We start from the raw sequence: 16,102 nt of genomic DNA, 5'->3' as shown, positions 1-16,102 counted from the left end.
GGAAGGAGGCCAGGCAGAACCTGGTGGACTCCTCGAGTGAAGAAGTCAAAGCTAGGAATTCAGAGAAACTAAGTCATGTGCATGACTAAATAAACATAACATAACTAAATAAACATAACACCTGGCTAAATAAACATCATTAGTGATTAAATTTAAGATAGAAAAATTGATTTCTATGCCTGGAAAGACATTGCCACCCACACCATCATCTAGATAATTAAAGTGCAAAAATCTCAAACAAATTTCGAGTACTGGCTCTGGAACCTATGCCTTCCACCATGGTGCCTACTTCCCTCCTCAATTCTGAGCTCTTTCAAGATTAGATACATGTCTGGTGACGCACCCATCCCCATTCCCTGGGTGCGTCACACATTGCTTTATATTATACACATTTGGTGCTCATTAAATTTTTTTGGATGAATGAACAAAGGTGTAAATATATTTTCTGTATGTGACTTACTGTGAAAAAAATAACTGTGGGAAAAAAGAGTTTGCTGGAAGACTGTTAGGATCTGTAAAGCACTTCAGAGACTCAGTTTCCAAGTGTCCCCATGAGGAAGTACTAAGACACTGCTCTTGGGGCCCCATTCTCACAGGGCATCGCCCAGTCTTGCAAGGACATTGGACCACCCCTACGAGCTGTGCAGGCTCCTTCATACAAGCTGAGTACGGCTGCGGCCCTCGAAGAAAGCTCACCTAGAAGGCGCAGGCCAGTGATCCGTAATTACCATGGAAACAGATCACCGGGCTGTCACAAGTGGCTGTCACCTGGTGCTCCAAACTAGGGAAAGACTGGGGTCTGGTAGCATCCTTTGGATAACAAGACTTCATGTTTCCTTTCAAGCAGGGAAATGAAGTGTCTTCTTCCAGAGAAGCTGTTTTCATGGTATAGTTCTGTGTGTTATTGCCTCTGACCCCTGTTGCTAGTGGGCTGCTTTGTGACCCACATATGCAGGTCCCCACAGCATGTCTTTGAAGAACTAGTTTCACTTGTTGTCCTTCCTTCTCCGTGGCCTGTGGTAAGCACCACCTCTCCAAGAAGCCTTTTCAGGTCCCCCAGCAGAGTTTTCTTTTCCATCCAATAATACCCAAAGTGGGCTATCTGCTTCTTTGGGGCACTTTTTCCCTCCTTCCTGCAGCAGAGTTTTTCCTGAAGGAAAGATCACACAGGTGAAATCTGAGCTTTTTAAACTGGGATTTGCCTTCCTCTGAAGGACACACAATGGGCACAGGAAAATTGCGCAGCCATGGGAGAACCCGGGCCACCATCTTCTGCCAGTCTCTATGCCGTGTGAATATTTTCCCTTGTGCCAGCTACTTTAAAACCTCTGAATATAAACATATGAATCTTAAAAATAAGTTACATAGCAGGAAACAAAATTCCACAAGCTTTTTTTTTTCCATTTTTTTTATTGTGGTAAAATATACATAACGTGAAATGTACCACCTTAACAATTTTTTCAGTATCCAGTTCAGTGGCATTAAGTACATTCACATTGTATACAGCTGTCACCACCATCCATCTCCGGAACTTTTAATCTTCCCAAACTGACACTCTGTCCCCATGAAGCACTAACTCCCAACCCTCCTCTCCCCAGCCCTTGGCAACCACCATCCTACTTTCTGACTCTATGAATTTGACTACTCTAGGAAACTCATGTAAGTGGAATCATACGGGATTTGTCCTTTCGTGACTGGTTGATTTCACTCAGCATAATGTCATCCATGTTGTAGCATGTGCTAGAATTTCCTTCCTTTTTAAGGCTGCATAATATTCCACTGTATAGATAGACCCCATTTTGTTTATCCATACGTCTATTGAGGGGTCCTTGGGTTGCTTTGACTTTGGCTATTGTGAATATATTCCACAAACCTTTAAAGATGAAATGAAAGGCTTCTTCGAGCTATGATGTTTTGTAGGCTACTTTGGGGGTTGTACTTTAGCTTCCTGTGCAGGGGAGAGGGGTGCACACTTACAGGGACCTGCCTTTAGGGGCTCGGGTGGTGAAATCAGAGAAGCAGTAGACTAGGTTGTTCCCTGTAGCAAGTTTCCTAGAGAAAGTGTAAGAGGTAGTGATAGCAGAGAAAAAATGTAGAGAAGCTGGAATGAACTACTTAGTTGAGTGAATGCGTATAGTGAATGGCTTCTGTCATCTAGAGGCTGCTGGGCCCCTCGGGTGTTGGGCCCTCCCCTGGAGGAGCTCTGTCCTGGTGGGGTAAACAGTGTGGTGCCAGCTGGGGAGAGGAGCTTGGGAGACAAAGGAAACACAGAGAAGAGGGCGACAGATGTGGAGTGAGGATGCGGCTCACTTGGGAACCAGAGACGCAAAGGACAAATAGGAAATTTTCAGGAGGACAAAGATGCGGGATGTTTGAATCATAGCAAAGAGCTCGGATGATTGATAGACACAAAGTGCATGGTGTGCAGGGCCCTGAACTGTCAGGAGTAATGGAAGTCCCAGGTGTGTGGGTGGAGGTGGCAGAACAGACCAGACCTTTCCAGCTGTACCTTAGCTGGGATCGGGGAGGGAGGGCCTCAGGGGCTGTGTTAGGAAGACTGAATTTTCATCCTTTAAGATGGGGAGGCTTGAAGGATTTTGCCCTGGAGAACAACGCAGTTCGATTTACCACCGAGAGTGATACATGTGGAATGAACAGGTGGACTCTGAAAGCCCCGCAGCATCTTTATAAGCAGAGAGGCCCTTGCTGTCTTAAACTGTGCACTGAGATCCCAGCGCTGCTGCCTTGTAACTACTTGAGACATTGCTCAGAATCCCGAATCGAAGACTGGCTGCCTGCCTGCAGGAATATAAATATACCGTGCTTTTGTAAGCCGCGTGCTCTGTCCTCCGCCGTCCGTCCACTTACTGCTCTCTGGTTCTCTGGCTGGCCCCTCCCAGGTCCGAGGAGAGTTGCTTCGCGAGAGGGTGCAGCAGCTGGAGGCCCAGGAGGGACGCTTTGCCGAGTCCCTCGTCTCCCTGCAGTTCCAGAAGGCGGCCAGGATGGCCAAGACCCTGTGGGCGTACACCGCCCTCCTGACCATCCAGGACCTGCTCCTGGAGGAGCTGAGTGCATCAGAGACCCTGACCAAGTCAGCCTGCACGCAGATCCTGGAGTCGCACAGCCCGGTGAGTGACAGACCTGGGAAGGAAGGTGCGGGGGCCGCACCACATACCTGGGTGTTTCGTTCTGGTGGCCACCTCCACTTCTCCCACCATTAGGTGGGTGGTCCACTGTCCTGTGTCCACTGCAGCGTCCTGGAGAGGGTTGAGTGAGGAAACCTACATGGGAGCGTGGTGCACCCTTGCAGCCCAAGACTACTCTATTTCATTGCCTCCAAGGAAGCAAACCTTTTGAGTTTTAACATTTTTAAAATCTGGGAAACTGGGATGCCTCTTGCAACCAACAGCAGTATTGTTTCTTTCATACTACTATGAAAAATAGCCATGTAGCTTTCAATGAATGCTCTGAAATAACGGATTATTTTTTATTTTCAAAATTCTAATTATTCCTACATGCTGCATTTTTTTCAAGGTGTGAGAGGTATACTCGTAAAACAAAAGCTACCGACGTAACGGTTTTGAGGACTAATTTTAGTCCCTGTATGTATAATTTTAGAATTTCATGTATTATTATATTATAATAGTTACTTATAGTGAGGAAAGGGAACGTACATTTATCGAGTGTCACGTGTGTGGCAGGCAAGCACTAATGAGCTGTGAAATGGGCGTACTCTCATTTAAGCATTAACAATTCATTGCTTAATTGTGCGTCTTAAGATGATCATTTAAGCATGATTATTAATAAGTTGCAATTTTATGCTGCTTTGCAGTTATGCTCTTCGTCAGACATGATGCCAATTAATCATCGAGCCATGCCATGAAGTCGGTACCTTTCCTGTGCTCAATTCTCAAGTAAAGAAATGAGATTCGGGCAGGTGGCAGGTCAAGTTCTTTCCGAGGTCCACAGAGCTAATGAGTGACAGGGGCCAGAAATGTATCCCTTTCTGACTTCAGACCCCTGGGTCACGTTCATGGACTATCCCGGTTGATCTTGCTAATGGGGGTTCCCGTCATTTCTTTACAGAAGTCATAAATAACATGAGACTCTGAAGAGTCCAAGCTATTTTTCCAGCAAACATAGTGCACCGTGACACCTGTTTGTAGGGGAAAGGAGGGGAAGCTTTGTTGATATCCCAGCACAAAACATCCAAACGCTGGGTAAATAAAAATAAACATACTTTTTAATGCTTTGCTCGAGTTCGCAAGAGAATGAGGAAAATCCCCAAGGGCTAAGGATAGCCTGGAGAAGCTGAACTCATAGAGGGAGATAGAAGCAAATCCAGAGGCTGAAATCTAGGGGCAAAGGGTGAAACCCAGAACGCCCAGGGATAGGGGATTAATCTGAAGGACTAGGAGATGGGGCTGTGGGATGTCCTGAGGAGACAGAATGCCCAGTGAGGCAGGAGGAGAAAGCCACCTGTGGTCAAAGAAGCCACCAGGGTAACCTGTCCATCTTCAGCCCTGCTGGTGGCAGGGGGTGAGGCGGGGGAGCGAGTCTCCTCTGAATTTGTCATCAAAGGCTTCTGCTAATGCGACGAAGGAATCCAAAAACACTTTAGCCATTCAGTCGGGAAATCTCCAAGGTGATAAATTAAGTTTAAATAGGTCCAGGTGGGATGCCTGCCCTGGTGCATGGCTAAAGCTAAGGCGGATCCTCTCCAGAGGAAAATATTCTCAATCTGGGCACCTCAGGATTTCTACAGATTAAGTTCAGCCAAATATGAGTTCTCAATTAAAATTTAAAGAGTCACTGAACACATAAAGACGCAAGACAAGAGGACCTGTATATAAGAGAAACAAAAAACCAACAGATTAAAATCCCCAAGACTTTAGATGTCTGAATTATCAGTATAGAATATAAAATAATGATTTATGAAATTATTTTAAAAGTTAAAGATAATTCCAAAATGATTTAAAAGTTTCATTCACCCAGAGAGCAGAGAGATTCTCAACTTGCATATATGTAGTAGAAGACCCAAAACAACAAAAAGAAAAATTGACCAAACAACAGGGAGAAATTGATAGATCTCTCATCATGGTGGGAACTTCCAGCACACCTCCTTCTGTGGTTGATCATTGATCAAATGAAACACCAGTGAAGATATAGATGAACTTAATCACACATTTAACAACCTGTATTTAATATACACATGCAGAATCTCACAGCCAACGGTTAACGAACATACGTTTTTCTTCAGCACATATTAGAACAGTTAAAAAGTAATTAACCATGCATTACCCTGTTGACCGCCTTTTTGAAAAAGGGCAATTAAGTTTAAATCCATTTTCTTAAGAGATTAAAACTTCCATACTTTGGAAGTTTTAAAGCATACTTCTTAATAATTCATGGGTCAAAGAAATCATAATGGAAATTTTAAAATTCAAAGAACAGAAAAATAATGTAGATACGACGTATCAAAATTTGCAGGATTCAGCTAAAGCAGTTTTTAGAGAGGAATTTATGCCCTAAACTTATATTGAAAAAGAAGAAAGGCTCACAATTAAAATCATATAAAAAGTTAGGGGGATAACAACCACAAATGAACCTGTAGAAAGTAGAGGGAAGGAAGGGAGCATAAATAAAATTAAAAACAAAACTACAGAGTGGAGACTCTCTGATCCTTCACCTCCTGCACCTTTTGTCTGGGACCACTAAGTAAAGATAACCCAGAAGTAAAGTGGTCCTCACATGGACACAGATCCCTGTCAAGACCATTGGTGGCCCAGGATAAGATATTACAAGGTTTGTATGTGTATTAAGGTAACCCCGGACCACTAGTGCCTCCAGTACCTGGTAAAAAATGAACAGAAAGCTCTTTGGAGGAAGATACATTTCAGGCCTCAAATTATTCCTAAAAATATTTTTAAAATAAAGGATGCAATATGCAAAGATAACCAGACATATGAGGAGGCAAGACACCACAAGTGAGAATGAGTAGAAAGAAAAGACAGTGGATACAGACCTACAGGGTCTCCAATAAGTTGGTTATGATCAAGAGAGGACACATAGGGGTCTTTTAAGGTGCTTGTGATATGTTCCCGACTTGGGTGCTGATTACATGAGTGTTCAATCTATGCTAATCTGTTTATCTGTTCACTTATATTTTATGTACTTTTCTGCATGTGTGCTATATTTGACAATAAAAAAAGCTTACAAAATTGAAAAAAAAAACAAAACAAAACAAAAAAAAACTACAGCAGAGAGAATCAATAAAGTGAAATGTTGAATTTTTTGAAAAAAGTCTAATAAATATACAAATATCCAGAAAGACTGATCATTTAAAAAAGAGATAAGGGACAAGTAATATCAAAAGTATAAAAAGCAACATAACAATAGATGCCCTAGAGTTTTAAAAAATAAGAGAATTCTATGAACAATAATTTTATGTAGATGACTTCAGACACTGCAATGAAACAGGAAATTTTCTAAAAAATTACAGATCGCCAAAATTGGCTCAACTAGAAAAAAAATCTGTATAGTTCTATTACCATGAAAGAAATTGATTCAATAGTTTTGAAATCTTCTGACACACATGCAAAGATATCTTACCTTGATAGTTTTACAGGTGAGCTCCACCAGACCTTAAGGTAGCAAGTTTTTCCAATCTCATATAAGGATTATTTCTGATGTTAAAGAAAATAGGGAATATTCCTCATTTCATGAAGCTCAGATAACCTTGACACCAAAACCAGACATGAATAGTATGAGAAAGAACAATTACAGTTGTCTTACTTTGAGCATAGATGTACAATTCATAAACAAAGTATTGACCTAACCCAGCCGTCTGTAAATAGGATTTAATACAGCATGACCAGACTGAGTTTTTCTCAGGGATGTAAGGTTGGTTTAACGTTAAAACATTCATGCACAAAATTCATTAGATTAACAGATTAAAGAAATGACTCCTATGATCATTTCAGTATATACAGAACAAGTATTCTACTGAATTCAGCACCCATCCAACGTTAAGACTCCTTAGCAAATTAATAATAGGAGGAAATACCTGCAGGATGTTTACCCAAAACCCACAGTAAGTATCGCTGCCGGGTGGTTGGCATGGAGGTGGCCATTGCCGGGAATTATAGGTGAGGCCTTCAGAGGAAGGGCAGGTCCAAGGTCATGTATCAAACAAAATATATACACTACCAAACGTAAAATAGATAGCTACTGGGAAGCAGCCGCATAGCACAGGGACATCAGCTCAGTGCTTTGTGATCACCTAGAGGGGTGGGATAGGGAGGGTGGGAGGGAGGGAGATGCAAGAGGGAAGAGATATGGGAACATAGGTATATGTATAACTGATTCACTTTGTTATAAAGCAGAAACTAACACACCATTGTAAAGCAATTATACTCCATTAAAGATGTTAAAAAAAAACAACAAAAAAACAAATTAGGAACAAAATAAGACACTAGGAACCTCTGGCTTTCAGTTCCCAGTTCATCTCTTCATCATAAATGCTCTGAGAAGCACCTCAGTTCAGCCCTAAGACACCTAATGGCCCTTTCCACTTGCAACAACCCTTATTCCCATTAGTAATTGGGCAGCACAACACTGACATTTTCAATTTTATCTTAAAGCCCTTTTGAGTGACATCAAAGCTTTCTTATTCTCAAGTGTGTTTAGAATAGATGAGTTAATGTGTCCTGAATTGGAAGCAACTGATAATAAATCAGAGGATGCTGCATTATTAAATTCCTGGTAAAGCGATGGATACGATGCCGGGTTTTTTTGGAGTAAAGATTTGCATTTTGAGGGAAGACAAACCTGTCATTTTGCTCCTGATATTAGACTTTCATTCTGCAATCTGATCATTCTGGGAAAACCACTTTCCCATTGGGAACGGGCTTTTAAGCTGTTACACATTCAGGAGAATTTTAAAAAGCATGAAATGAAATGCTTTGGAAGCAATGACTCCTAAGAAAACTATATCAAGTTCCCCTCACTTGATGAAAGATTTAGACTCATTTTGTGAAATTGGGACATAGGCAAATGCATAATTGAATCATGGGCAAATTTAAATGGGATGGACTTACTCATAACTGATAATGTGACCCCAGACTAACTGTACCCACTGTATTTGCATTTCAATTTAAGTGGCTGCATATCCACTTTTCCAAGCCTGGAGTGGACATCTTTCTCTTCTCCCCTCTGCCGTACTGCCCACTTGCTGCCAGTCACCCAGTCTGTCGATCCTGCCTGAATTTTCTCACTTCTGACCTTTGCCGCCCATCTTCACTATTCAGACAAATCTGAAAACCAAAAATCACACCAAGAGTAGCTTGCACTAATTGAGCTCTCGTTAAGTCCGAGGCATCGTGTTAAGTGTGTAAACTTTCTGTCAACCCCAGGATGCTTTTATTCCCATTCTACAGATGGAGTTGAGGCTTAGGACAGTTAACGCATTTCACCAGGGTCCCACAGCTGGAAAGCAGAGCCCACACCTCCTGCCTGCAAAGCCTGGCTCCTGTCCTGACATTGATTTCCACCTGCCTTCCTCTTTCCCTTGCAGTCTCCTCCACACTGCAGCCAGAGGAGCCTTTCTGAAAAATAAAAATGATCAGTGACAGCCCGGTTCCCAGCTCCATATTTTAATATTTACCCTCTACCCCTCCCTCCCTCAGTCTGCGTTTTAGCCCCTGGACCTTCTTGCAGCTTCCTGAACACTTGAGACACATTCAGGCCTCCATTCCTTGGAAAGACCTCTGCCTAGAATGCTTCTGCTGCCCACCTGCAAACTCCTCTCCCTATTCTAAGACAAGCCGAATGTTGCCTCTTCTGTGAAGCCATCCATGATTCCCTTGGACAGAGTTGGTCTCTCCCAGCTCTGTACTCAAATAACTCTCCATCTCGATTCCCAGAGACGGGCTGTTACCTGTCACTGTTACTGTGTTTGAACAACTGTCTCCCACGCTAGACCGTGAGTTTCCAGAGTCTAGGGGCCATGTCTCATTCACCCAGCATCCCTCGTGCCCAATAAAAGGCCTGGAACTGTCTCTCTATCTGCCTGTCTGTCTGTCTGTCTTCATCATCATCATTTGTCCATCTGTCCAACCATCCATTCATTCAAAAGATGCCTACAGAATGCTTTCCAGAGATAATAGAAGCGAGAGATGGGGCCCAGAGTCAGAGAAACTTAAAATCACTCCTCTCTCGGGTTCTTGGAACTTCAGGAGATCTCCTTACACTGTCTGTGCCTGAGCTACCTTATCGATAAAATGGGACTACCTTGTGCTGTTTTGTGAAGATTAAATAAATTCATGTAAAGATAGCGTGAATCAAATCTAGCACAAGGTGGGCATTCGGTATGTGCTAATTGCCGTTATTATTATTAATAGTAAGATGAAGCTGATTACTGTGACTCCTTCCACAAGCCAGGTGCCTGCTTCCTGCTGGGGAGAAGGATGAACAAGACAGTCCCAGAGTCCCTACCGGAGCATCTAAACTCTAGCGAAGAGAGCAGGCATTAAGGAAGACAGTTCTAGAACCGAATCTTGGATTCCAGTTGTGCTAAGTGGCAGGGGTTTGGAGGAGAACTGACCTCTGGGAGAACCTCCCATCAGCATCTTAGAACCTGCAGGATACCAGGTTCCCACCTCGTTTCCTGTTCCTAACCAGGGCTAACCCGGTCTCGGAAAACCAAAGTGTGACTCGCCAGCTCTCTGTGCTCTGCCTGTTTTGGGGACACTGGCAGGCGTGGGTTTGTCCTTTCCTTCCCCGCACTGTGGGCTGGGGGCTGGCACCTCGGTGGAAGTCTGGTCCGTGACCAGGCTCCAGGCGTGCTGACAGAACACGCTGCGGGAAACTCATTCGTGCTGTTGGAAATGCTGTGTTTGGTTATGTTTCCAATTTGGGACGCAGCAACGAGAAGGATGGACATAATTGGAAATCTCAGCATGATGGTAGCCCATGCTCAGAGCATTCCAAAGCTTCCACGGCCCTGAGGGCACAACCCACGCGCTCTCCACACTACGACTTCAGTTTACCTCTCTGGCCATTTTCTCTTCTGCCTTGGTTTCTGAGTAGTGTTTCTGAGCCTCTGGGGGACTTTGAGACCCTTCAGAGCATTTGAGGCAAGCTTTGGCCCCTCTGCAGAAAGACAGACCGTTTGGCACAAAATTTGGGAGGACCAAGGGCCACCATCTCCTGATGACACCTATCCAAGGCCTCTTACGATTAAGCCCCATCCTCACTCCACCCCACATAGAACCCTGGCCAGTTGGTGAATAATAGGTTCGGTGTGTCTGCATTTTACAAGGCTTGGGACCTTCCTGCCTACCCTCTCTTACCCATCTAAGCAGGCTGTGGACAGTCTCTCGTACCCAGATTCTCTGACTCTGGTGGCCTCAGAATGCAGATTTCTTCTGTTTGGCCAGTGAGAGACAGTATAGCCTGGGGGTTAAGGACACAAACCCTGGAGCCGGCTGGCCTGGCCCCGTATTCTGGTTCTGCCACTTAAGAATTGCATGACCTGGAAGATTACTTTGTCTCCCTGCCTCAGTTGCATCATTTGTAACAGGGAAAATAAGTATATATTCCTTACAGTTGTTATAAGGATTCAATGAGATGAATATACACAGAGCACTTAGAGTGGGTCAGGCTTGACCTGCGTACTGTCAGTGTTAGGTGCTATCCATGGTTGCTGGTCCAGCACAGCTTTCGCCATGTAGGATACGTGCTGGTAACCCATGTGTTTCAGAAACAGGCGGGAGCTGCCGGGCAGCTGCTGTGTGCTGCACGTCGGGGGATGGAAATGCAGCCCTGCCCCCCAGGAGCTCACACTCTAGCAGAAAATGGAGCACTGTCCTAATCTGCCCGTGCTGCTGTATCCAAATACCATAGACTGCAGGGCTTAAATAACAGACATTTATTTTCTCACAGTTTTGGAGGCTGGGAAGGCTAAGATCAAAGTGCCGGCTGGTTCTGTTTCTGTTGAGAAGACTCTTTCCTGGCTTGCAGATGGCTGCCTTCTCACTGTGTCCTCACATGGCAGAGGGAGGGAGCTCTGGTCTCTTCCTCGTTCTGTAAGGGGACTAATCCCATCTTGGGCGCCCCATCCTTGTAACTTTATCTAAACCTAATTACCCCCAAAGACCACACCTCCAAGCCCCAACCCACTGGGGATTAGGGATTCAGCATGTGGATTTTGAGGGACCACAAATATTCATTCAGTCTGTAACAGGAAACTACGAGGGATGGTGAGTGGACAGTTGAGGAGGGGGGAGTCTGCATCTCCCAGGGGACTCAGGGAGCCAGTAGTAAGTGCCTGACAATTAGCTTTTTTGATTGTAATATAAGTGCCTGGCATTCAGCTTTTGATTGTCGAGACATCCATTTCAAAGACATCGTCTGAAAATAAACAGGTTGCCAACTAAACAACTAGATAAAAGCCAGGCTGCCCCACCCATGAAGGTCCCTCTTTTTTTTTTTTTATAGTGAATACAGAGAGATGTCAGAGGAGCTAGTTAGAGTATCAAGTATTAAATTTATTTATTTATTTATTTATGACTGTGTTGGGTCTTCGTGTCTGCGCGAGGGCTTTCTCCAGTTGTGGCAAGCGGGGGCCACTCTTCATCGCGGTGCGCGGGCCTCTCACTATCGCGGCCTCTCTTGTTGCGGAGCACAGGCTCCAGACACGCAGGCTCAGCAATTGTGGCTCACGGGCCTAGTTGCTCCGCGGCATGTGGGATCTTCCCAGACCAGGGCTCGAACCCGTATTCCCTGCATTGGCAGGCAGATTCTCAACCACTGCGCCACCAGGGAAGCCCCCGAAGTTCCCCTTTTTTGGAAAGCTCTGGTTGACCTACATACCTGACCTCTTGAGTGACCCTGCTTTGCCCTCCATGCACCTTTAATTCCTGCTCTTATTATGATTTAAGTCCACCAACAAAGAGTGAACCAGTGAAACACTAGGCACCCCACCCTCGACCATCCAAAAGGCAGGCCCCAGGGCCATGTTCTCTCTCTCTTTGCGACCCTGCTGTGTGGTCCAGGTGTGCCACCTACCCTCCAGGGCGTGTGGGTAATAAACCTTGTTTTTTCGAGCTCCTTGATGGTTGTTGCTGAGGTGAGTCTTGCAATCATAAGAACCACAAGGGCCGGTTCAACCTTGACATCAGCCCATCAGGAAAATGTCTGTGGGCGCTGCCCCAAGGAGTGTGGACCCAGGTGAGGACCCCCGGGCATCTCCAGCTAGTAACATCAGAGTCCACAGGCTGAGCCAACACAAAACAGCCCTTTCCTGAGGAGGTTCTTCTAAAGCCAGTCCTTGAAAGAAGACTCAGAGTTGGCCAGGCAAACGGGGAAAGGCCCTGCAGGTGGGGGGTACAGTGTGTGCAAAGGCACGGAGGTGTGAGAGACCCAGATGCAGTCTCGTCGCGCTGTTTGGCACGGCCAGATCCGGGAGGCAGCAAGACGAGGAGGTGCCAGGCTTGCAGCGCCGTGCCAAGCAGGGCGGATTTTATCCTGCGGTCCACCTGCCTTGGGCTCATCACCTGCCCCTCCGTGTGCAGGAGCTCCAGGAGCTGGAGAGGAAGCTGGAGGACCAGCTGGCGCACCAGGAGGCGGCCCAGCTGCAGCGGGCCCTGGAGAGTCGGCAGCAGTGGGCAGGTGAGGGGCCTGGGCTTCTGCACGAGCCGGAGGAGGAGACGGATTCTGAAAGGCAGGTTTCGGCTGTCTTGCGACGGGCCCTGAGCAAGGGTCAGAAGCTACTGGAGCATCACCAGCAGAGGTGAGCCAAGGGCCCAAGGGCAGTGTGTAGGCTCAGTCCCCGCAGGCCAGGGGGGCACCTGGCCTCTCAGACTCAGCGGGATAAGGCCCACCTGGGCTGTCGTGCTCCCGTCTGAGAGGTCCTCCCAGCACTCAGGCACGAGCTGCTAACTTCGTAACAGGCTTCTTCCCTGACATCTTTTTATACTTCATTTTTTAATGTCTATTAATATTTAATTTCTATTCAATATTTAATATTGAGGTTTTACTGAAGATAATATTTTTCAGCTTTTTATTTTGAAATAATTATAGACTCACAAGAAGTTGAAAAAAATAGTGCAGAGGTTCTATGGCCGGTCACCCAGCTTCCCCCAATGGCAACATCTCTCAGGATAACAACACATTATCCAGAGCAGGAATTGACATTGGCACGATGCAGTGAATACAGGCCTTACCCAAGCCTCACCATAAACATAATATTTATATCCTGCTTTTGTAAAATTATAAAACAGACAGAACCCCCTGATCTTCTTTGTTGTTGTTTTTTGCATTCTTTTTCAATTAATTAGACAATTAGCCTTTGCCCATGGCATTAAGAACTGTTGAAAAAAATATTTTTTCCCTTACAGAGTCTAGGTATTTTATTTTATTTTTGAGTTATAATTAACGTACAAGAGTATATTAGTTTCAGGTGTACAACATAGTGATTCAATATTTTTATACATTATGAAATGATCACTGCAGTAAAACCAGTTACCATCCATCACCATTCAAAGTTGTTAAGGTATTACTGACTATATTCCCTATGTGTATATTACATCCCCATAACTTATTTATTTTATAGCTGGAAGGTTGTATCTCTTAATCCCCTTCACCTATTTTGACTTTCCTCCCACCCCCCTTCCCCTCAACCCAACCCAGCAACCACCGGTTTGTTCTCTGTATCCATGAGTCTGTTTCTGTTTTGTTTGTACGTTTGTTTTGTTTTTTACATTCCATATATATAAGTGAAACCATACGGTACTTGTTTGTCTCTGTCTGACTTATTTCACCTAACGTAATACCCTCCAGGTCTATCCATGTTGCTCCAAATGCAAGATTTCATCCTTTTTTATGGCTGAATAATATTCCATTGTGTATATATACCACATCTTCTTTGTCCATTCATCTATGGATGGACACTTAGGTTTCTTTCATATCTTAGCTATTGTAAATAGTGTCGCAGTGAACATAGAGGTACATATATCTTCTGGAAAACATAATTTTTAACAGCTTCATAATTTTCCATTGTGAATATAATGTTGACATGTGAAGGACAGGGTGAAAACTATATATACAGCATGATTTCATTTTTGAAAACATACACACAAATTAACTGAAGAAAATAGGCCAAATGGTAATAGATGTGATTTCTGTGTGGTGAGATTACAGGTTATTTTAACATATTTGATTACGCTTTTCTGTGTAAACACAACATCAAAGTGCAGTTCTGTTTTCCATTGAAATAATTGCATAAGAGACTGAATCTGTTTGATCAGAGGAAAATGCTCAGAGATGTTGACTTTATTTAGACTTGATTTAGGATTTTAGTAATGTATTCCATGCTTCATGGAGGAAACTGCTGGTGATCAAGCTTTTTGTATGAATTGTACCTGCAGATTGGGTTTGGATTGTATTAACCAGCAGGAATGCAGGATGGATAACCCAAGATGCTAACTTTGATTGGCTGAGGGATAGGCTGGGAGGACCTCCTTGTGAGGAAGTCAAGAAGCCTGATAGAGACCTCGTGTGATAAGGTCCCACCCAGCCTCTGTGATCAGAGTCAGGTCCATCCTTGGGAGATGGTCCTGGGCCCGCTTCAACACAAGGGCACATGGTAATTGAAGACTCCAGATCTTGGTGTTCTTGAGCACAAACATGACAACTAATACTGAGAATTTTCAAATTAGGATCACAGTTGGAGGTCAGAGGGAACGAAAAGTGCCCACCGAACTGAGCAGGCATCTTGAGACCGAAAAGCAAGGCAGGCAGCTCCATACAACCAATGGATCTGTTTATCTAGGGTAACCTACTCACAGGGTGGGATCAAGCAGACAATAATCCAGAAGCCTTCACAGCTGCATTCTGCACCACCAAGGGGCCATTGGGACAATTTTATAGTTAACCTAGGGTATGGGGGTAGGTGCTTGGAAATAGGACGTGCATTCCTAAGTCAAGATTTATGAATGGGTAACTAGTCTCGTGGGTGCCAGGAATACTTCAGGGAAGGTTTTCATCCTTGTCTGGGGACTAACAAAGCATAGAGGCTACCTGGTCCTAATGATTATTAAACAATATCTATTAACTACAAAGCCCTTGATGACAGAGAAGTGATTCACTGCACAGTCCTAGGTGGGTCAGCAGAAGGACAGGAGAGACTGTAAGGGCCCAAGATGGCATCAGTTATGCTAATAGCCATGCAGATCACAGATTGCCCTGCAAAGCCACAGAAAAGTCTCCATATGGCTCCCACAAAACTTCTTGCTTCGAGGAGCTCTCCATCCTGGTGAGCCCTCCCTGATACATTATTTGCAAGGTAATCTAGCTAAAAAGTCGCAAGCTTCTACTGACCACCTCTTTGGATGGATTTTTTTTCTTTAAATCATGTTGATTAGATTTGTGATCCTTTGTTATTTAAATAACTAGGATTTAAATAACTACTTTTATAACAAAACTGGACTCATGTAGATTTTGTTTTCACTCTAGTTTGAGAGAGGAGCAAGAGAACAGTGTCATGCTTGAAGATTTGCTGGAGAATATGGAGACGGACACCTTTGTGACCCTGTACGGCCAGGTGAGAACAAGTTTGCCATGTCCTGGGTCCATCCCTTGCCAGCTCGTCACTTCACCCTTTTCTCAGAGTCCACGTTTCCTCACCCTCAGGTTGGGGATGATAGCACGAACCTTGGGAGCTGCCAAGTGGATCTGTGAAAACCCCTGGCCCAGGGCCAGCACATAGAGGACATTTGATCGGGGGTTACGGCAGCAGCAATGACAATAGTAATCATTGCCCTGGTCAGATTCTGTAATTAGGCAGGCACCCAAACCTTCTTCTTCTCAGTCTTAAGTAAGTTTAATATATGCAGAGTAGGTTCCACCAGGAACAAAATTGGTCACTGAAATCTGGGCCATATAAGGAGTCCAGTGAGACTGCACCCCACATTTCAACTTTTCTGTGTTGAGACTGGGTGATCTGTCTCATTCTTGGCCACAGCTGCAGCTCTCAACAGCCTTCCCAAGACAGAGCCCGGAGGCTATGTGCATAGAGCCATATGTAGAGTTACTTACATAA

At 44.5% G+C, this 16,102-nt stretch overlaps 1 protein-coding gene across 2 annotated transcripts in view; it reads left to right on the top strand.

Moving 5' to 3' along the window:
- Nucleotides 1-16,102, top strand: part of EVC2 (EvC ciliary complex subunit 2) — a 143,901-nt gene that overhangs the window by 113,251 nt on the left and 14,548 nt on the right. For both annotated transcript variants that reach the window (XM_057546799.1, XM_057546800.1), the window contains exons 17-19: nt 2,901-3,128; nt 12,576-12,793; nt 15,517-15,604. In XM_057546799.1, the coding sequence (XP_057402782.1) occupies nt 2,901-3,128; nt 12,576-12,793; nt 15,517-15,604 (534 nt within the window). The remainder of the gene's footprint in view (nt 1-2,900; nt 3,129-12,575; nt 12,794-15,516; nt 15,605-16,102) is intronic.

The sequence above is a fragment of the Balaenoptera acutorostrata genome, chromosome 5 (assembly GCF_949987535.1).
Source record: "Balaenoptera acutorostrata chromosome 5, mBalAcu1.1, whole genome shotgun sequence".
In the NCBI taxonomy this organism is placed as follows: Eukaryota; Metazoa; Chordata; class Mammalia; order Artiodactyla; family Balaenopteridae; genus Balaenoptera; species Balaenoptera acutorostrata.
Note: the sequence above shows the minus strand (reverse complement) of the source record. Positions and strands in the feature narration are given on the sequence as shown.